General features: G+C 48.4%; 2 protein-coding genes across 11 annotated transcripts in view; one reads left to right on the top strand and one right to left on the bottom strand.

The window, feature by feature from the left end:
- The window catches only part of LOC122379881 (transcription initiation factor TFIID subunit 6-like), a 235,198-nt gene that overhangs the window by 68,270 nt on the left and 143,629 nt on the right, over positions 1–23,299 (bottom strand). The window lies entirely within an intron of this gene.
- LOC122379883 lies at positions 3,867–15,663 on the top strand. Of its 2 annotated transcripts, none has more exons than XM_043362463.1 (2): positions 3,867–3,946; positions 13,746–15,663. In XM_043362463.1, exon 2 carries the CDS (start codon positions 14,216–14,218, stop codon positions 14,849–14,851), a length of 636 nt encoding a protein of 211 aa, XP_043218398.1. In that variant the 5' UTR covers positions 3,867–3,946; positions 13,746–14,215; the 3' UTR covers positions 14,852–15,663. The 2 variants fall into 2 exon arrangements, with proteins under 2 accessions (XP_043218398.1, XP_043218397.1); XM_043362462.1 differs by having other exon boundaries at positions 3,867–3,951.

Raw genomic sequence — 23,299 nt, 5'->3', positions numbered from 1 at the left:
TCACATATCACACTGAACAGAGCAAAATCGTAGACACGCAGCAATAAATAATGCATTAACAAGCACACCGTCACCGATCGATGCATCGTGGATTACACCGAATAATACATCACTGCTTTAACGTTCCCCCAGGTGGATGGGGGCGTTTTTGGCCACACCTGACAATTTTGTGCTTGCATAAATAAAACGACACGAAACTTAGTATAGCTTATGTATAATGCATCGATTCGCATCATTTGTGAAAAAAATGTAACCCCATGTCACCTAAGGTCAGGTCAGGTCACCATGACGTAGAAGTTTGAAACTCGAGCTATTGCATGGGAGAATCAGTACCAACATCTTGAATATCTTTAATTTTGATATCGGTGACCGAGGGTCAGGTCAACTTTGAGACGTCTCCAGTTTCAGTCAGTATGAGGAACTTGAAATGCTCTGCTTTTGAAACAAAAACACTCAAACGTCGGGATCTATCGTATGCTCTTGAGGTCATCTCAGGTCATGTAACGTCTCAAACAGTTTATTTTTGTAACTTGATTTTAGATGGAACGTGGCCAGAGCGCTAAAAACATCATAATCATAGGCGGCGGAACGGGGAGGGCACCGGGGCACCGTGCCCCCTTTGATTTTGGCATTTTAAGATTAGCCCTATGGGCGTTGCATGGAAATAATGGGACCAAAAGTCGGCAATGCCCCCTTAATTGAAGGTGTTCCGCCGCTACTGATGTTTATCTCAATCTCAATGTAACGAATCGACTGACATGCAATATGGCATTTTCTGCGACTTTGACCTGAGGTCAAATTTATTAAGTTGACCTTGTTAGGTCAACAAGACGAGAGAAACGCAGTGCCGGTGAAATAAACGTAATAAATTAAGGTTGGTATCAAAAGTTTTAAAAGAAAAGACGATTTCCGAAGCACGCCGATTGTTCAGTTTTTGCCCTTTGGAGGCTTAACCCTAGTTGACCTTAGCTCAAATCTAAGAACTTGAAAGATTTTCGAAAGAGCTATCGAATTCGCTTTTCCGCGGCGCTGTAGCTTCTTTGGTTCCCGAGTTATGAACCAATTTGTGAAGTTGTCAAAATCGGGAGCCAAAATTCGTCATCATTTTACTTTTGGTGACCTCCAGTGACCTCAGCGATGACCTGATCGAAAATGACCTGTATGATTCTGAAGAAAAAATAGCGAGCTATATATTGATTTTACTGTGTCTTTCCAGCTTTGTTACATTCCAAGATAACCTGGTGTGGCCGAATACGCCTCTCCCCCCTCCCCCACCAAGTTGGCTGAGGGCCACCCGGGCGCGGGTTAATAACATGGCGCAACAGGTTCTGTTATAAACTTGTCCTTTTCACACATAGGCGACACCTAGATATCCCAGCCAACGCCTATCACCAACCTGGCGGGGGGCTTTGGCCAGCGATCGCCGATCGGGGCCAACGCGGGCTCTTACTCGTCCACGATCAGCACGAATGATGAATTACAGCTGCTCCAGACCGCCACTTCAATCCAGCGTGTAATCCCCAGTCCACATCAGAACCACTAGTGAAACTCTACTGAGTGGGCCAACTGCACTGCATCTTTGACCTCCTTTGCAGCTCTGGCTTTTCAGAATTTGAACAGCCTTCTCTTCCCCACCCTTCTGTGCTGATGAATGATGATCCTTTGAAAACCTGGAAAAAAAGACAGTACAGAGAGATGAAACTGTTTTGCTATGGGTCTGTTCCAGTCGCACTTCCTAACACATCTAAACTCCTCCAAGACCAAGATAGAGGAGGTTGGAGCAGGGCCCTCCTTGGCTTTGTAGGGGCGAAAGCTGCCACTGGAACAGGGAAGCAATCTTGGAGGAGTTAAGAGGTGTTAGGAAGTGCGACTGGAACAGACCCTATGACAATGTCTGTGCATAGAACGAGCAGATGGTAGAAGTGGTCAATTGGTGAGTGGAACAAATGCAAATGTCAGGAAAGCAGTCATATTTTGTGATAGACATGATGCAGATGTTGGCCAAGCTGACAAGGCAGCTATAATTACCAGCTTGTTACACTATAACTCATCATATTTTCATGTTTAACAGAGGGAATATAATGTAAAAAAGCCTTAGCCAGATGAAAGTAGATAATATAAGTTCGATAGAAAAATGTTGATGCAAGTAATGTGGGATTTGTGGTTCTTAAAGGCTAGGTAAATGTATTCCCTGTTCAACAATTCTTCAGCATTCAGACATGTCAATGTACATGCATCAACATACCTGTTGTGAAGTGATTCAACTGCTTTCCTGGACAGTTGATGGCCACGACTGGAATCTTAAAAACACAGCTAATTTTACCATTTTGTTAACTATGACTGAGGATCTTCTGTGCTGAAAAAGAGATAGACAATAGACGTCAGCTGATAGACATTGTACAACTCATTTGTGAAACAAGATCAATTCCATTTAGGGGTAGGTCTTAACATAATGATGACATGAATGAATTTCAGTTTTCACTCTTCACCAGTCCAGGTACCTAGTGACAAAATGAAATATTGTAGGAGGAATCAATGATAATGTTTCTGGAAGAAAATGCAGGTATTTTATAATTCAGTTGAAGCTTTAGATGGAGGATTTTGGGAAAATATTTGCCACAAATAACATTGGAATCTCAGTATAACACAAATCAAATCTTATTTGATGTCAAAAACAAATCAAACTGTTACCATTTATCACCAAGCAGCATGCTGAGTAGTCATTGACTAAGACATATGCAATGCATGTTACACATGGCTTCAGTACTTTGAGATAGCTTTTATAAAATGTATGCACTCATGTAATCTAAACATGTAAATATTTCAGCTTAAACTTGTTTTACACTAAACCTGCTAAGCCAACAAAGACAATATGAGAAACTCAAAACAAGCTATTGAGAACATGAACAAAGGTAACGTTACAACAAAACTGAGTCAAAACACTCAAAACTAAGTGTTTAAATGAACGCAAGATTGATGCATGTCACAGAAGCAGCTGTCCACTGTAAAGCAGAGTGGGCACAGCATGGTGAAAGCAGGAAGTGGTGCACAAAACTGAATTAAGAACTAAGAAGAGTGCCCGACTAAATGTGTCTGCATCCCTTTACAATTTACATGTAGGTATTTACAAAATTTGAGCACAACCAGCCAATATTCAACTGGGAAGGAGGCCATGCCCACTCGCACATGACAGGTGTGCAAAAACATGCCTGTAATACCTTATGCCTAGATACATAAAGATGAAAATGTGCTGTGTCTCACTGTCTGTGTGGTTAGTGGCATGACGTGACATGACTATTATCAATACCTGACAGTACAATTATCATGATATTATCATTATTGCAATTGTAATAAAAATGATAAATTGAACTTTTCTTCTCACTTTATATAGCCAAAATAACTGATTGCGTACTCCAAAATTGTAATTATTCTGCTTCCTCCAGTACCTAATAAGTTTGCGCATTGCGCAAGACTGTTATCAATTAGATGTAGGGACAATCATGACCAATTGACTAAAAAATGGTTCACTTGGTTCTCACAAGCCTGTTAACTCACTACACAAGGGGAGGGGGCACTGCAAAAGGGCGTGAAAATCGCCACATTTGTCTCAAGATGTTTAATGCATAATAATCGGCACCAAAATATCGTCGTATTAGTATGCAGGGTCACCAAAGAAAAAGGCAACGTTATTTATCAAATATCAAAGCAAATTGGCAACATCTAGCACAACGAAACACATAATTCAACACCTAACGAGGCCGCCCGAGTCCCCGATACCACCATGGCGACCGCTCAAGTCCAACTGGCCGGCAACTGGCCAATCAGGGGGCTTGTTTGTCATTTCTGGGTGGGATTAAAAAACATGCTTTCGGGATATGTTTGTGGTGGGTGCGCGTCTTATGAGTGATTACAAGGGAAGAATGGTTTCCTGAAGATAGTTCAAGACGTGAGGTAAGTCATATTCACGAAAAGAAATATTCAAGAATCACAAATTTAGTGTAGTTGGATTTCACTGATGTTAATAAATCAAAATAGGAAAGAACTGAGTGATTGAGCTAATCCTTCCAAACCCTACCTTATCTTAGGTGTATGTACACAAAATTTAGAGGCCATGTGGGCATGTAGGACCTGATGTTTACGATTTTTACTTCCTCTGTTGTTGCTAGTGTGCATGAGTTAAAAACATGAAAGTAGATAACCTTCATCGGATGTCAAGTTAGGATTCGAGGGCATTGACGGAGTGCCAGACTGGGAAAAAATCCATGCTACCATCAACATGTCCGGCATAACTGGTGAATGGCACCAAAATTACAGCGCAGTGTCTGGCATGACTCAGTGTTCCAAAGTTTTGGAGTAAGGATGAACGAAAAAAATTGGCGGAAGTGAAATTTAAGAATTTCAGAAATTCTGGCATGAGACGATAAGATCTGACCTTAGCTTACCTTACTCACTACACTCTACATTTGAATTGAGTACCCACCTTTCCATCAGTTGACATTCTCTCATGTGATTGGAACAGTTTGGATAAAATAGGTGTGATTTCTTGGCACAAATATCAAAATTTCAGCGCAAAACTGTTTGCGCTGAATTTAGGTGAATGAGAGCCACAAGGTGTTTGGCATAGTGTATGGATTTTTGCAGTCTGGAGTGGGGGGTCCAAGATATGCTTGGGTAGCAGTGGTGGCCGAACACCTTCAATTAAGGGGGCACTGCTGACTTTGGACTTTGGTCCCATTCTTTCAATGCAAAGCCCATAGGGCTGATGTTAAAATGCCAAAATCAAAGGGGGGCATGGTTCCCCGTTGCCCCCCGTTCCGCCACCTATGTTGGGTAGGTTATTTCAACTGTTGACTGCCCTGACACTCTTTACTCAAGCTTGTGGTAATAGTAATCCGAAGCCTAGCATCCCACAAAGATGCCAGATATGAGATTGGGTTCTATGAGGATCCAATCCTTTTTTACCATATTCTACCTACTCGTATAGGTACATACCTACCTACTTCATGGAAAAACATTTGCATGCATGCAAGTAGGTACCTACCTACGTGCTTGCTTGAAGTATGAAGTTTCTTGGGCACGCAAACAGTGAATAATATGTGAGGCCTTGGTGTTCAGCTGCTTACAAACTGACTTCTGATATTATTCCATCATGCTATACTGACAAAAGAGCAAATATTCAATATGTGTCTGTTAAGGTATTGGGATGTATTTATGGCTCACCTGCTAAGTGGTGCTGATAGGCTTCCTCACCAGACCCTTCAATGGGGAAAAGGACAGACAGGAAGCATGAAGATAGAGATGCGCCAGCCGCAAATCTCAAATGGGTAAAGCATGGGAGAGGTTGGGATGGTGTGTCTGCTGGTTATGTGCTGATGCTGTTCATTAGGTATAGTGCTTAAAGGTAACGTCTTGCACCTTAACATTAGTTTTGAGCTGACATAGTTATGTAGCCAAGTCTGGGGCAGTCAGGCTTAGAAACCATGTTCTGCCTTGGTCCCAAGTTTTACAAGTGCCTGGTGTTGAAGAAGTTTGTTCCTTCTATAACACATTGTGCCTTCACAAGGCAGTATCTCTAAACCATTGGTGTTGGTCTAGCAATGTCCCAAAATTTGTCTATTTGGGTGGGAAACGACATCCAAATGAAATTCATTTTCCACTCTCACCACCATTTTTAAGAACAATTTTCCACTTCCAAGTCCCAACCAAGAAAACATAGATTTTTTACCTATAGAAAGACAGTTGTGTGGATGCCCAGTTAGCATCAAACATTCTACACCCTAGAATAAAATGCATGCTTTTTGTCATTTCTCACTCCTTTTTTATCTAATCGAATCAGCAGTTTTCCACTCTCTCTCCCCTCTTTTTGGTGGGTAATTTTCCCCTCTGACACCCAAGACAAAACTCAATTTTGGGACACTGTTAAAGGGACCCTCCCACCTTAACATTAGTTTTGAGTTGAGATAGCCAAGTTTGCGGCCAGGCTCAGAAACCACCATTTGTCCTGGTCGCAACCCCCGCAGCTTTATGGTGTTCAAGAAATTTCTTCCCTTTACTTGCAGGGTGGGACCAGCGTGGTCCCTATCTCTTAACCATTACGGGAATCTGATGACGTCATCAGGCTTTCGAACGTCCGTTAAATGTTTGACTAAAACGTTTTGTAGCACGCGGTGGTATATGCTGCTTTGCGCGCAACAAATGCCGCACTTTCAAATAAAGTCGCTAGGAACAGCGGAGATCCAAAAAAGTAAACAAAAGTAAAAGTCTAATATCTTGAAAATCGGTGAATATTTTTCGATGAAATTTGGTAGATATGCGTTTTTGCTCTTTCTGAACCGAACGACATCACTTTCATGCCAATTCATTAACTTTTTTGAAGGTGGGAGGGTCCCTTTAAGTGATCTTCTTCTAGCATCTCCATGTAAAGTGGGGCTAGTACGGCGCTGAGCGGGTTGCCCATAGCCAAGCCTGATTTTTGGACGAATTCTCTGCTGACGAATTGAAAAGACCCGAAGCTGACGCATAGTTGGACTAAGCCGATAAAATGTTCTTTCGGTAGGGGGGCGCTGTGTGTCATCGATGCCCTGTAGGACGCGGCGAACCGCACGCATGGCTACTTCTACGCTCACATTAGTGAAAAGTGACTTCACATCAAACGAGACCATCCTCTTCCCTCTCACATCTGCGTCTTTTAGCCGGTCGAGAAGGTCAGCGGAACTCTTCAGGTGTGAGCAGCTGATGCTCCCCAACGCGGCTGATAGTTTGGTGAGACATTTTGCGAGGCGGTGTGGGGCACTGTCCACCCCCGAGGTGATGGGGCGCATGGGGATGCCTTCTTTGTGAAGCTTTGGCAGACCCATCGTCTGTGCTGATCTTGGGTTTCTCTTCCAAAAGGTACTCTAAACGCTTGCCCCTTTCTGATCGCCTTAGAAGTTTTCTGGCTTCTTTGTTAAACTTTTCGGACTCTTTCTTACAAGAGTCGGAAGGAACTTCCTCGTAGACGATGGCATCTGGGATCTGATAGGAGTTCGTTCATTTTTTCGTCATATGTTGAACGGTTCAGGATGACAACACCTCCACCCTTGTCACTTGAGCTAATGACGATGTTGTCGTCTTTAGCGAGGTCTTTCAGGCTAAGCATATAGCGTCTGGGAATCGAGAGATGAGAAGAGGAAGCCATCGTCTTCAGACATGTGACAAATCCTTGTTTGAAGCCTTTGTCCACCTCCGAGTCAGTAGACTTGATGTTTCTCATCATGAAGGCTAGGTAGCTTTTACTGTTCTTGCCAGTGTCAAATTTGAGTCCCAGTGACAGCGCTTCAGTTTCTACTTGACTGAGTGGCCGACTAGACAAGTTGGTGATCAGGCGAGCATCTCCAGCATGTTTTCAAGAGCTTGATGCGCAGAGCCGGGACAGTTTGCCCAGTAACAGTTGTAGGTGCCTTTTCGCCTTGCGTTTTAATTGTTCCTCGAGGTGTGCTGGAAAGGGCTGCCGGAAACGACTTCTTAAAATGGCTGCTCTGTTGCTTAAAGTTTCGGAGTTTCCACACCATCCTCTAGATAAGCTCTTGCAGCCTTTGAACGGGTGCTGTTTCGAGTAGAGTTGACGAGGTGCAGAACGAGGGAGAACTTGCTCTTCTATGCAGTCTTTCAAAAATAATGCTTGGTTCTCAGTTCTAATCTCGCGTAGATAATACTCTCGTCTTATTTCCAGCTCACCTCGAGGAACAATTAAAACGCAAGGCGAAAAGGCACCTCTAACTGTTACTAGATAAACTGTCCCGGCTCTGCGCATCAAGCTCTTGGAAACATGCTGGAGATGCTCGCCTGATCACCAACTTGTCTAGTCGGCCACCCAGTCAAGAAGAAACTGAAGCGCTGTCACTGGGACTCGAATTTGGCACTGGCAAGAACAGTAAAAGCTAGTTAGACTTCATAATGAGTAACATCAAGTCTACTGACTCGGAGGTGGGCAAAGGCTTCAAACAAGGGTTTTTCACATGTCTGAAGACGATGGCTTCCTCTTCTCATCTCTCGATTCCCAGACGCTACATGCTTAGCCCGAAAGAGCTCGCTAAAGACGACAACATCGTCATTAGCTCAAGTGACAAGGATGGAGGGGTTGTCATCCTCGACCGTTCAACATATGACGAAAAAATGAACGAATTCCTATCAGATGCCACCGTCTACGAGGAAGTTCCTTCCGGCTCTTGTAAGAAAGCGTGCGAAAAGCTTAACAAAGAAGCCAGAAAACTTCTAAGGCGATCAGAAAGGGGCAAGCGTTTACAGTACCTTTTGGAAGAGAAACCAAGATCAGCACAGATGAAGGGTCTGCCAAAGCTTCACAAAGAAGGCGGCCCCACGCGCCCCATCACTTCGGGGGTGGACAGTGCCCCACACCGCCTCGCAAAATGTCTCACCAAACTATCAGCCGCGTTGGGGAGCATCAGCTGCTCACACCTGAAGAATTCCGCTGACCTTCTCGACCGGCTAAAAGACGCAGATGTGAGAGGGAAGAGGATGGTCTCGTTTGATGTGAAGTCACTTTTCACTAATGTGAGCGTAGAAGTAGCCATACATGCGGTTCACCGCGTCCTACAGGGCATCGATGACACACAGCGCCCCCCTACCGAAAGAACATTTTATCGGCTTAGTCCAACTATGCGTCAGCTTCGGGTCTTTTCAATTCGTCAGACGAGTGATTCAGTATTGATTGTTTTGTCCTCATGATCATGAAGCTCGTTTTAGTCTCGTTCATTTTCAGAGAGTTTCGTGGAAACCACTTTTCTAGTGCGGAAATAGAGCACTCGACTCAATCTCTGAGGTCAGTGATGCCGTTCTCGGAAGGATGGGCCCTGTCGTTCGCGCAAGAAATTATTTTACCATAAGGAATAAAATAATCTGTCTCCTGTCAGTGAGATAAGTTTCAAACCAGTGGGAAGGCATGCCACACCAGGCCAGCTTCTCGATGAGGGCGCCGTAATCGACGCTGTCAAACGCTTTGCTCAAATCCACTGCCGTTATCGACGGCAGCAGGCCCTGGTCGGTGTTGTCTGGCACCCAGGTGACGTCGATCAGAGCGTCCTAAATCGAGTTTACAGTCTGTCTTAAAAGTACCTACCGCGCAAAGTAACGGTGGATCCATCAAAGCTGACCGAGGAAGAGCCTGCTATAATTTGAAATTTACCGAACCAATTGACCTGGGGAATGGAAGAGGATGTCGATTGCTTCGGTGACGGTCAGGCTTGATGGATCCCCCGCACTGTTGCGCGGTACTTTCAAGACAGACTATACATACGTACAATATTTTCGGTTACTTTGGTCAAGACGCTCAGTAAAGATATGGGTCTAAAATTGCTTGGCAATGTGCGGTCACTATGTAGATTTAAAAATCGGCACAATGCACGTCGTTTTACAAGCCGAGGAAAAGACACCGGAGACCAGTAATGCGTTCACTCTGCGCAGCAGCAGCGGACCTTCCGCAGGGTAACACTGCCTGACTGTTAGCAGAGGGACCCCGTCGGCACCGGCGGCCGACAGCTCCGTCAGCGTCGCCGGGTGAGCTTAAACATAGCGGCGCAGACTCTCACTGGTCTTACGAGCCGCGACTTATCTTCACTCACTGTCACCCCTGCCGCCAGTCGGAAGCCCACAGGGGAGACAAAGTCATTGAGTGACTTTGTCTCAATGACTTTGTCTCGGGATCAGGCAGTAGTCACATGGGCGTCATCACTTTCGCTCCCAGATGACAGGCCAAATTTCCGCATGGTGCTCCAAAATCCGCGAAAATCTTTAGAGAGCTTTTGCTGTTTAACTGCTTTTTCAGGGACAGATACAGCGCTTTGTCATCAGGCTGTGTAAACGGCTGCCAATCGGCTTGTGTAATGTTTTAAGCATTAATGGCCTCCCCCACCTAAGCTAGAGCGTCCTGGAGCCACGGGCAGTGGGGCCGGCGCGTCCGCACACTACATTCTGGACACTTAGATATATATTGAGTAGGACAAACATACAGCACATGGGTGGACGCGTTTCGTCAGAGACTTTTTCAACACCCGAATATCGACAAAACAATACGAACGATGTCCAGCAGCACGTGAGCATCAGTGGCGCTACCCAACTCTTCCCAATCAGACAACAAAAAGTCCAGGCTCAGTGTGTCCCAGTCAGTGCAGAGCCGGGCCCTGCACCGTACTGACTCAGAGCATGCAACGGCGGCTCTGAGGGCTCTCTACCGGTTATGCTGAGGTGCCTACCGAAGGCACCACATAAGCCCTTAGTCTCGCTGAGCTTTAATCCCATACCGGCCTTCTGAGCGCGCAACGCCAGTGCACTAATGGTCCCACACCGCTAACTGTAAGGACGTCATACCGAGGTATCTGAGGGTCTCACATAGGCTCATCATGGCTATGGCCACTCACCGGTGACTCTGAGAGTCCTGACCGGCGACTCTGAGGGTCCTTCACTAGCCATCACCGGTCCCTGAGAGCACCGCCTGAGGGCTGAGGGTATCACTCCAAAACCTCAACGGATCCCGCACCCTCAGTGAGGGCCCCACACCGACGCCTCTGAGAGCCCCAAAGGGTAACCGATAATCGAAGCGCTTCTGAAGGCGACACACTGACATCTTTACCACGCTGATCTTTTGGGTCCCACCCACAGGGCTTCTGAAAACAGTACACAACTTGCAATCACGCTGAACTCTTGACCAACGCCGGCCTCTGATGACCCCTAAGCTTTCGAGCCTGCCTAAAGAAGGCCTGTCCCATGCGAGAGCCTGCAGGACAGGATCCAGCCACAGACCTCTCGGCACTCACTCACTCAAGTCCTACGGTAGTCCGAAAACTTAATAAGTGCTCAGCTTCAGATGACTCTGTCACACTCATGGTGAGTCTGGCTGCGCGCATAGGGTATTACTCGTTGGCTCGGGAGGCTCACATCAAGCGATCGCATAGGGCCATTTCGGGGCTTCGAAGGTCGTTCGTGCGAACAGAGCGTCTCACCAGGCTCTCATGGGCTGAGTTTGCTTGGCGAGTCCCTTTCACTCATTGAGCCCAAAATGTAACACTTTGTGTTGGGCAGCGTACAGTCTGTCTTAAAAGTACCGCGCAAAGTGACGGTGGATCCATCAAGCCTGACCGAGGAAGGGCCTGCTATAATTTGAAAGTCACCGAACCAATGGAGCTGGGGAATGAACGAGGATGTCCATTGCTTCGGTGACTCATATTTGGCAGTCCTTCATCGGTCAGGCTTGATGGATCCACCGTCACTTTGCGCGGTACTTTTAAGACAGACTGTACAGTGTCCGTCAAAATGTGTGCACGTCCCCTTCACATGCGCACGTTCAGAGTAGCAACCAAACCGTGATAGCCATGAAAATGAAACCTCGGTCCACACGAGATTCAGCTATCGGGCAAGTTTCAGCGCCATTCGCCGAGTTAATTGGTAGTTTTTCTAAGCGCAACAATTTAAGCAGTAAGCACCCCTGACCTGACACACGTCACGTGTCGTGTCGGTCACCAATATGCATCAAAAGTAGTTGTTACTTCATGATTGAAGAAGTAGATCTCCATCTCCCTGATATAGCACCGCTTGTCGATCGGTCGGACGATTGATGAATCCAATTTTTAGACAAATCCATTCACTTTCAGCTCAGTTGTGCACCTCGACGTGACCCCATCCTTTTCGATCACTTTCTCGAGGCGCTCGCGATACGCCAGCGCGGCTTTCTTGCGCATCTCGACAGTGATCTCTGCGAAGGCGGCTCTAGTCCGACCTTTCAACTCTAGAAAGTTCGCCGGCCGCGTCACGTATACCTTCGACTTCACATACCCCCACATGAAAAAGTCACACGGGTGAGGTCGCGCGAGCTTGGTGGCCAGGGCAGATTGGGCGAAGCGAGCGCGGTGGACAGAGCAGATTGGGCGAAGCTCGACCTCACTCCGTGTGACTTTCATGTGGGGGTTTGTGAAGTTGAAGGTATACGTGGCGTGGCCGGCGAACATTCGGGAGTTTAAAGGTCGCATCAAAGCCACCTACGCAGAGATCGCCGTCGAGATGCACAAAAAAGCCGCGCTGGCGTACCGGCGAGCGCCTCGAAAAAGTGATCGAAAAAGATGGGCTTCACGTCGAGGTGCACAACTGAGCTTAAAGTAAATGGTTTTGTCTGAAAATTGAAGGAATATAATCCCAAACGTTTACCTATATACAGGGCTATTTTTAAAGGGGGAAAGGGGGAATTTCCCCCTTCGAAAATTCCACTCTCCCTTTCAAATTGTGTCAGAATGGCTAGGGAGGGAAGGGGGAAGTTCCCCCTTTCAAAATTATTTTTGAGACCATTTTCAATTAATTTGCTATTCAGATTCTATATTCATCGTTATTCAGATTCTAGTCATCAATCAACGTTGCTGGCGCTAAGATATGATCAATGAGTGTGGGCAGTGGCACCGCCGGGGCGGAACTTGGTATATCGGGAACTCCAGATTTGACCCGATACCGATCGGATGGTCGGTGAGACCGTCTCTTGTGTTGTCTCTTCGCACTCACTCAGGGGTGGATCCAGGAAAACTCCAAGGGGAGGGAGGGTCATGAATCGAAGTGGTGCCCCTACCTATACCCAAAATTAAAAACTCAACGGATTTATGCCACTTAATTTTGCTGGTGCCCTAATTTCATTTGGGGGGCTGTGGTGTCCCTGTTAGGCCGCAGGTGCCTCTGACAGGTTCGTGGTGCCGCTGGAAGGAACGTGGTGCCCCTGACAAGTCTGACGTGCCAAAGACAGACCTGTGGTGTCCCTGACATACCCATGGTGCCCCTGCGAGGCCGGTGGACCCCTGCTAGGCCGGTGATGCCCCTGCTAGGCCGGTGGTGCCCCTGCTAGGCCGGTGGTGCCCCTGGCTGGCCTGTGGTGCCACTGCTAGGCCGCTGGTGCCCCTGGGCCCTGACAGGACTGTGGTGCCCCTGACAAGCCTGGAGTGTCCCCGACAGGCATGTGGTGCCCCTGACAGGCCCGTGGTGCTCTTGCTAGGCCTGTTGTGCCCCTGACAGGCCTGTGGTGCCCCTGGTGTGCCTGTTGCCCCTAGGCCCAGACAGGACTGTGGTGCCTCTGACAAGCCTGAAGTGCCCCCGACAGGTCCGTGGTGCCCCTGTGAGGTCGATGGTGCCCCTGGCAGGTCTGTGGTGTCCCTGGCAGACCTGTGGTGCTCTTGCTAGGCCGATGGTGCCCCTGCTATGCCTGTGGTGCCCCTGTCAGGCTTGTGGGGTCCCTGCTAGGCCGGTAGTGCCCCTGGCAGACCTTTGGTGCCCCCGGGCTCCAGGGGGGTTATGACCCATGTGACCCCCCCCCCCTTGGATCCGCCACTGCACTCACTGACATCGGTACTGGCGTCGGCTGGAAACCGGCGGGGGACGGGGGTCATGACTTCCCCGAATTTTATTCCCCCTGAAGTTTTCCTGTAAAAGTAACCCTGCCTATGTAGTGTGAAAAAAATTATCCAATTTGGTTAAGAATGCAGGAAGTTATTCAAGTTTCAAATCGGGAATTTTACGCGAGTCACCCTGTAGAACAACCCCGAGATAGATGAACCATAGTTTTCAGCCTGGCCACAGACTTGGCTATCTCAACTCAAAACTGGCGCAGGTAAAGGTGGGGCAGTACCTTTAACCATTGAGCTTATTGCCGCCCTGCAGCAGGTCAGGCACCTGCAGCCCAGCAGCAGCCTGCACCAGCTGACGCCCTTCCTGGATTCCAGCGGCCTGCTCAGAGTCGGCGGACGACTTCGGCACGCCCAGCGCAACTATGAGACGAAGCATAAAGTGATGTTATCTGCCCGTGGAGTTATCATCCGGCTGATCGTCACCGACCCACACAGGAAGCTCGCCCACGCCAGGACGGAGCACGTCCTGACTCACCTGAGCTAACAATACTGGATCAGGTCTCTCTGCGGCAGAGAGACCGTGAAACGATTCACACGCGCTTGCACACCCTGTCGAAAAAGGTCAGCACAGCCGCTGCCACCACGAATAGGTGACCTGCCAGCCTTCCGCATGAGCGGGCCGGCGCCAGTGTTCGCGCGAGTGGGCGTGGACTTCTTTTGACCGATGACCGTCAGGAAACGCCGAAAACGAGAGAAACGGTACGGGTGGGTGTCACTTCACTTGCCTGTTCACCCGTGCGGTCCACATCGAGCTCGCCCACTCATTGGACACTGACTTATTCATCATGGCCATGAGACACATGATGGCCAGACGAGGCAAGGTCAGACTCGTGTGCTCTGGCAAGGTACAATTCTGCGCGCCGACGAGCGTGAGCTGCGGCAGGCGCTCCAGCACTGGCACCAGTCCAAGATCGCCGACACTCTCTCACAAGAAGGGTTTGATCGACTCTTCAAACCACCGGCCGCGCGGCACTTCGGCGGCGTGTTCGAGCACGCGGTCAGCCAAACGCGCCCTGGCAGCTATGCTTGGTGACAGGGTCGTTGACGACGAGACGCTGCAGACGGTGGTGACTGATGTCGAAGCGCTCCTGAACGGACGTCCGCTGACGCACGTCAGCACCGATCCTGACGTCTACCAACCTCTGACACCGAACTACTTCCTCATCGGACGAGCCTCCCCTCAGCTGTCGCCCGGTGTGTTCACCGACAGTGACATGTGCAGCCGACGGCGCTTGAAGCACACGCAGGTGCTGCTGGTTCATTTCCGGCAACGCTGGCGGCGGGAATATCTGCCCACGCTGACCGTGCGCTCCAAGTGGTTCAGGGACAAGACCGAGGTCAAGGTCGGAGAGCTAGTACTGCTGTCCGAAGAAAACGTAGGCCGCGTGGACATTGGCTGGTGGGACGAGTGGAGCGTGTGATACCCGGCGCAGACGGCTGTATTATTCGCGTCGTGGACGTGGCGACTGCCACCGGTCAATGTAGGCGGCCTGTCACCCGCCTCTGCCGACTGGAGTGCGACGGTAATGGCTGTTGGAGCCAGGCTGAAGTGTCTTGTGCGGTGTTAGATTTGTTTATGGTAGTGCTTCCAAGCTAGCGGTAGTCTCTGTTCGCGTACGTTCACTTCGGTAATTAATGTGAGTTCTGTGTTGTACGCTTTGCGATGGTTGTTGATGTGCCGACCATGTGACAGCACCTTCACTGCCGCCAGTGCCTCTCAAGCGTTTGTACTTAACGATATGTGCCAGTGTGTGTGTCAACGTCCAGCTGCTAAGACCGCTAAGACTGCGCCGTCACTGGTTTTATGAATGGTCGCGTGATTGTTGTCGGGAATGATCTCCGCCTCGGTGAGACACTAATGTGTATTGTACGCGAGTGTGTGTTTGTTAAGTGTGCGCGGATGCGAATAGTTTGAGCGTGTCAGTGTAGTTTGAATGATTGTTCGTTTGTGGTTTGATTTTCCGCGGATGATTGCGAAAAAAAACCGGGCCGGTTATGCAAGCGAGCAAAGACGGCCGGCGCTTGGCACGGTCGGTCCGTCGCACCAGCGCACATGTGTGTGTCATGTTACCCCTGTCCTGGTTCTTATATATAGACAATATAGACTTTTATGCACAAATTTTTACATTATATAGGTATAGACTCTTTATAGACTTTTACGACAGAGGGCCCACGTGTTGTGTACCGTGAGGGCTGAGACGGGACGGGGCCGGACAGTCTTCGACGCGACTCCGCCGGTGCGAGGCCGCGCGGGCGTACGACGTGGCCGACGTGCCATTTTTAAAAAAATAAATTTAGTTCGAATGTTTGAATGGACGGATTGACAGAGCCGAGGCCAATGCTAAGCAGAGCTTGTTGCGTAGAACCCGACTCCTACCGCCCGATCGCGCAATTCCGGGTAACGGGAGAATTTAGATGCCAAAGTTTAACGTGCTCTTCAAAGCCGGACACGGCCTGTCCCACTCGACTGACTTCAACTGGCTGCGGATGCTCCCACCAACCGCAGACGATCCCCGTCAGGAGTCTCAAATATCGAGCGCCGGAGCGACTCGAACCCGGGCTCTCACTACCGGGAGTCCGGTGCTCTACCAACTGGACTACGGGACAGGCCATAACGAGAACGACGAATTGCACTGCACCTGTGGTCGCCATATTTTAACCTTTTTAGCCGTTTGGCTATCATTCCAGAATAGACTTTTACATAGACGAACAATAACTTTATATAGTACTCCAGGTGACGAACGAGTACGAGTAGTACGAGTGAACGAGTACGGATACGCGCAAACAGCAGGGGAAGAGCTGGGGGTAGAATATGCCGACCCCTTACATGCCGTGCAATGCATTAAACAGCCACTGATCTATTGTTTTAACAAAAAGAAGACCTTTGGGGCCCTGTCCCTCACTTCGTTAGCACAAACAATGATTGGGGTCTGGGGGGCCCTGGCCGATAGTCCCGGTTGGACGTCTGCTGTGCCAGGCAAGTGCTCTGCCTACCTCATTAGTGTTCTCATTTGCAAAATTAGGGACGTACCCACGGGGGGGGGGGGCGGACGGGGCGCGCGCCTTCCCCTTGGGGCATGAGGAGGCCCCCGTATGGAATCAGGGCCCCCGTGGACTGAAGACCCAGGTTGACCAAAATCACGTCGGAGGCGAACGAAATTCACGGGAAAAAATCACGCCAGGACAATCAAGGTCCTCTGACCAGCCTGACAGCTAGGGTCCTTCTCGCTTCCTGGGGCCTCCTGTGAATAACCGTTAGTGTCTGTGTCCGACCGCTAGGGCCCCTCTGACTCCTCAGTAGAGAGGAGACCCTCTGTAGGTAGGAGGCCGTCTGTAGAGAGGAGGCCCCTTTACGAGTAGAGAGGGGGCCCTCTGTAGAAAGGATTGGAGGCCCTCTTTAGAGAGGAGCCCCCTCCCCCGGGATTCCACCGCCCCCCCCCCCCCGCTGGCGAAGTCCTGGGCACCTGCCTGTACAAAGTCAACTCATTTCGTTAGAGAAAGTTATTACAAGAAATAATTTCGCTTTATACGGCCATCATATACCCACTCTCGATCATGACGAAGTGGCTCCCCGGTCAAGCTGCCTACTTAGGTACTCGTCCTATCAACCTAGGCGTCAGGTCGGTCGCGCCGGTGCGGTATACATAAATTTGGCGGGCGTCGGCCGTGCCCGAAGTGTTCCTTTCCCTTTCCCCTGCCAACCATGAAAGAAACGCCGTTTTCCCGTCATGTCAGGATGTGCTGGCATAAGCTGACACGTTAATTAAACGATCAAAAATGTCAGCTTAAAAATGTCACCCTTAAATAGACGCTGTTTATTTGTGTCAGCCTTTGCTGGAAATTCGACTATGGATGGAATCTATAGACGAAAAATTATCACCTCAAATAGCCTTAGTGACGTCATAAATGACGTTGCGTCTTTATGACCTCACGCAAGGTCCAGGAGCAAAACTGAAACATTGGACCTTACAAAGAATGCGTGAAGTACGGCCCTCCAGCAAAAGAGTGGTTGGTTAGCCTATGTGCTTTTGGTGTAATAACTTTGAATGACAGAGACACTCCTGTAAAATGTCTCAATAGAAATGAGAAGAGGGTTCGTGCACACACTTCGGCAATGGTTTTCAACAGCCATTAGACGTATTCATCAGTGCAGATCGCTTATTGTGATGTTGGCAACCAACCACTAAATACCTGGAGGGCCGTACATTCTCCCCGTAAATAATTGTTTGGCAATGAGGGCATTACGCTATGCGACATTTTTAACATTACATAGGCTCACTTATTTGACGTCATAGTTCAGTGAAGTGACCCTATATAAAGTTCGTTTGGTGTCACAAGCTAAATCAAAGATCAGTTATAACCAGTAAAACGCCTTTTGGGCGAAGAACGAGCGAGCGAGATAGTGAGCCCTGCACGTGCGCAAGGGCGAGAGGGTACTTCCAACGGGCTTGTGCAAAGCACCCTTCTAACCGATCGCTAGCGGTGTGCCAAATTTGAACGCAATCGGCCCAGCCGTTCCTGAGATCTGGAAGCGGCATTCTGCACGTGCGCACGTGCAAACGGGGTCCAAACTGACTTTTGCACGGCACCCTACTAACCGGTCCCCAATCGTGTACCAAATTTGAGCGCAATCCGCCCAGCCATTCTCGAGATCTGGAAACGCTCCCTGCACGTGCGCACGTGCAGTAGCACCCTAACCGCAACACATGGGAATGCATTGCCTGGTGGGTGCCTACCTGTATGCCAAGTTTCAGCGAAATCGCCCCAGTAATTACCGAGTTATTGAAATGGGAACAAATTTGGCACCTCTTCTTTTTGCATTTTGCACGTGCACTGGGGGTCCCTCACATAGATCAAGAATATCCGACCTTTGGTAGAAGGGATGCAGCTACCCTACAAAATTACCGCAAGACAATCGCCCAAGCGGCTGCTGAGATATGGGCCTCTCAAAATCACTACTTTTGCAAAACAGCTTGAACACCCTTGACTTTTCACGTGGCACGTGCCACGACGGTCACTGAGATGTATCAAAAGTAGCCAATTACGGGGTAGAAGGAATGGGGCTACCCAGCAAAAAAGACCGCAGGCCAATCGGTCCAGCGGTTGCTGAGATATAAGCCTCTCAAAAGCGTTACAGGCCGGGCCGGGCCGGGCCGCTCATACTGAGATTTTTCCGTTATATTGAAAAGACTCACTTCGCTCGCTGCGCTCGCTCACTCGTAATAAGTTTCAGCGCACTATCGCCATTGCGTCCCCAGGGCCCAATCTCACCAAGTGCGGTAAACTCGTTTGGGGTAGCGGTAAGTTACCGCACCGAAATAACCCCAAGCAAATAATCCAGTCTCACCAACCCAAACGACCCCATGCTGTAATTTACCGCATTTTGTGCAAATCCTGCAAAAGAACCCCATTTGTCGACGCTTCGGATTGGTGGAAAAGCTGCTGATCACGCCGGCGCGATATAAAGAACGCAATTGTTTTGTCGCCATGGCAACGATAGCGTGTTTCTTCTTTCCAAGCGGCACCTCAGTTTCCAAGACTCACGGGCGACATCTACATGCTGTTTTGGGTACTGCAAATAGGAAGCATAGGTGGCGCAGGCTGCAACAAAAAAATAATCTTAAAAAAGAAACTTATTTCTTTTCTTTCATATAAAGTTCTAATTACATCTTTAATTGTTGATTCTTGCTCACAATTGGTATAAAATTTAGAGATTACGGCACAAATGTCTGCGGTAATTTTGGTCCGACATTTGGGGGCAATCAGCTGATTGTTTGGTTTGTTTACTTGCTTTCGGGCCGTGAGCAGCTGCGCACATGAAGAATTTGCGGTAAAACCGAAGCTATCCCATGGGGTTATTTCGATGCGGTTGCTTCAAAAATTACGGCAGTGGTGAGATTCGTTTTGGGGTAGTTTACCGCAAAATGAGTTTACCGCACTTGGTGAGATTGGGCTTCGTCTGATCGCCAAAATAAGGGTCGCAATCGATTCCTCGGGTCAATATCTAGCCGCAGCCTCGGGTTCCAGATGTGTGCAACTTACCCCTTACCCCTTAATCGGCCCTTAAAGGAAGGGGCGCGTCAAAAGTGCCTCAAGGGTTCGTCTGATCGCCAAAATAAGGGTCGCAGTCGATTCCTCGGGTCAATATCTAGCCGCAGCCTCGGGTTCCAGATGTGTGCAACTTACCCCTTACCCCTTAATCGGCCCTTAAAGGAAGGGGCGCGTCAAAAGTGCCTCAAGGGTTCGTATGATCGCCAAAATAAGGGTCGCAATCGATTCCTCGGGTCAATATCTAGCCGCAGCCTCGGGTTCCAGATGTGTGCAATTTACCCCTTACCCCTTAATCGGTCCTTAAAGGAGGGGGCGCGTCAAAAGTGTCTCAAGGGTTCGTCTGATCGCCAAAATAAGGGTCGCAATCGATTCCTCGGGTCAATATCTAGCCGCAGCCTCAGGTTCCAGATGTGTGCAACTTACCCGTTACCCCTTAATCGGCCCTTAAAGGAAGGGGCGCGTCAAAATTGCCTCAAGGGTTCGTCTGATCGCCAAAATAAGGGTCGCAATCGATTCCTCGAGTCAATATCTAGCCGCAGCCTCGGGTTCCAGATGTGTGCAACTTACCCGTTACCCCTTAATCGGCCCTTAAAGGAAGGGGCGCGTCAAAAGTGCCTCAAGGGTTCGTCTGATCGCCAAAATAAGGGTCGCAGTCGATTCCTCGGGTCAATATCTAGCCGCAGCCTCGGGTTCCAGATGTGTGCAACTTACCCCTTACCCCTTAAGCGGCCCTTAAAGGGACCCTCCCACCTTAACATTAGTTTTGAGTTGAGATAGCCAAGTTTGCGGCCAGGCTCAGAAACCACCATTTATCCTGGTCGCAACCCCCGCAGCTTTATGGTGTTCAAGAAATTTCTTCCCTTTACTTGCAGGGTGGGACCAGCGTGGTCCCTATCTCTTAACCATTACGGAAATCTGATGACGTCATCAGGCTTTCGAACGTCCGTTTAATGTTTGACTAAAACGTTTTGTAGCACGCGGTGGTATATGCTGCTTTGCGCGCAACAAATGCCGCACTTTCAAATAAAGTCGCTAGGAACAGCGGAGATCCCAAAAAGTAAACAAAAGTAAAAGTCTAATATATTGAAAACCGGTGAATATTTTTCGATGAAATTTGGTAGATATTCGTTTTTGCTCTTTCTGAACCGAGCGACATCACTTCCATGCCAATTCATTAACTTTTTTTAAGGTGGGAGGGTCCCTTTAAAGGAAGGGGCGCGTCAAAAGTGCCTCAAGGCTTCGTCTGATCGCCAAAATAAGGATCGCAATCGATTCTTCGGGTCAATATCTAGCCGCAGCCTTGGGTTCCAGATGTGTGCAACTTACCCCTTACATCTTAATCGGCCCTTTAAGGAAGGGGCGCGTCAAAAGTGCCTTAAGGGTTCGTGTGATCGCCAAAATAAGGGTCGCAATCGATTCCTCGGGTCAATATCTAGCCGCAGCCTTGGGTTCAAGATGTGTGCAACTTACCCCTTACCCCTTAACCGGCCCTTAAAGGAAGGAGCGCGTCAAAAGTGCCTCAAGGGTTCGTCTGATCGCCAATTTGACGCGCCCCTTCCTTTAAGGGCCGATTAAGGGGTAAGGGCCTAAGGGGTAAGTTGCACACATCTGGAACCCGAGGCTGCGGTTAGATATTGACCCGAGGAATCGAATGCGACCCTTATTTTGGCGATCAGACGAACCCTTGAGGCACTTTTGACGCGCCCCTTCCTTTAAGGGCCGATTAAGGGGCAAGGGGTAAGTTGCACACATCTTGAACCCGAGGCTGCGGCTAGATATTGCCCCGAGGTATCGATTGCGACCCTTATTTTGGCGATCAGACGAACCCTTGAGGCACTTTTGACGCGCCCCTTCCTTTAAGTGCCGATTAAGGGGTAACGGGTAAGTTGCACACATCTGGAACCCGAGGCTGCGGCTAGATATTGACCCGAGGAATCGATTGCGATCCTTATTTTGGCGATCAGACGAACCCTTGAGGCACTTTTGACGCGCCCCTTCCTTTAAGGGCCGATTAAGGGGTAACGGGTAAGTTGCACACATCTGGAACCCGAGGCTGCGGCTAGATATTGACCCGAGGAATCGATTGCCACCCTTATTTTGGCGATCAGACGAACCCTTAAGGAACTTTTGACGCGCCCTTTCCTTTAAGGGCCGATTAGGGGGTAAGGGGTAAGTTGCACACATCTGGATCCCGAGGCTGCGGCTAGATATTGACCCGAGGAATCGATTGCAACCCTTATTTTGGCGATCAGACGAACCCTTGAGGCACTTTTGACGCGCCCCTTCCTTTAAGGGCCGATTAAGGGGTAAGTGGTAAGTTGCACACATCTGGAACCCGAAGCTGCGGCTAGATATTGACCCGAGGAATCGATTTCGACCCTTATTTTGGCGATCAGACGAACCCTTGAGGCACTTTTGACGCGCCCCTTCCTTTAAAGGGACTATCCCACCTTCTAAAATGTTGTTAAAACCAGTTAAATTGTGCCCGACTTTATAGATTGGATGACCAGGAACACGGTTCTGGCATTTATTTTTCATTAAACATCTTAGGCTTCCCATATTCCAAACACAAACTTTCAAATATGTGACGTCACAGCCCAAAATTACCTCCTTCCCCAGGCCACATTACTGTCATAAAGCTGATTCTTTTTACTCTGTAGGCACCACAACAAAGTTCAGACCAAGTTTTAAGCGATTTTTCAACGAACAAACCCATTTAAATCAGAATGACTAAACGAGGTGACGTCACACTAACGGTCGCTCCATGTTGAAGATAGGGCCTTGCGCAAGGCCCATTTTCAAATGAAGGGAACGAATTTCTTCAACACCAAGAGGCCGCGGGGGTTGCAACCTAGATAGATAGTGGTTTCTGAACCTCGCCGCAAACTTGGCTATCTCAACTCAAACCCCATGTTAAAGGTGGGATAGTCCCTTTAAGGGCCGATTAAGGGGTAAGGGGTAAGAGCTAGGGCCAAATAAATGTCATGTTCTTGCTCCCCGTCCCCCAATTGACCTGATAGGAGTTTTTCAAGCGATTCTGAATCCGACGCTGTATTCGTTGCTGTTGCTGAAGCTAAATTCACGGACATCTCTCTTGAGAACAATACGTCATTATGACGTCTTTGACTATTTCGGACCTAGCTTAGTTTGCGTACGTGTCCTAAGCCTCTTAATATTTTTTTTTTTTTTACAGAGTTGCAATGAGCTCTCGATCACATTTGACCGTTCTCAGTTCGGACCAGTTAACAGTTATTGCTATTTTTTCCACTGTACGACGAAATTCAATGCGGTAGTGTATAGCGACCTTAAGAGGAAAGACACCTTTTTAATATTTTCATCATTCCATGACAATGTGTTGAGAGGACTTTTACTGCAAAAATAAATTGCAAAAAAAGATGGCCACATTCTCAAAGTTTGATTTTGAGAAATGAATTAAATGTAAAAAATCAAAAATCGAAACATTTCGAAAATATTTGATATCACAAACATCTTTGTTTAATTCCAATTGTGAGGATATGCAGTTTTATATGAATCTAATGAGTATCTAGTTAAATATCCGCGGATGAAATTCATAGTTTTTATGCTAGTCATTAAGTTGCCTGGGGCAATATCTCCCAAAGTATTCGACGGATGTGATTGAAAATGTCACAACACGAATCGCCGGGCTAGATAACCCCATAGCCAAAATTTCATTAAAATTGGAGAGGTAGGGTGTTATTTCGCGATTTTTTGGTCGATATGTCGTGGAATGCCCCAACTACCTACCAACCTAAAACTTTCAACCTGCCAGTCCTAGCCCACAACCTAATTACATACAA

Source organism: Amphibalanus amphitrite, unplaced genomic scaffold (genome assembly GCF_019059575.1).
Source record: "Amphibalanus amphitrite isolate SeventyFive unplaced genomic scaffold, NRLGWU_Aamphi_draft 000086F_arrow, whole genome shotgun sequence".
NCBI classification, from domain to species: domain Eukaryota; kingdom Metazoa; phylum Arthropoda; class Thecostraca; order Balanomorpha; family Balanidae; genus Amphibalanus; species Amphibalanus amphitrite.
Note: the sequence above shows the minus strand (reverse complement) of the source record. Positions and strands in the feature narration are given on the sequence as shown.

What these genes read in the sequence shown, in the direction of transcription:
- LOC122379883 (XM_043362463.1), top strand. Translation starts at nt 14,216, where the DNA reads ATGGCCATGAGACACATGATGGCCAGACGAGGCAAGGTCAGACTCGTG.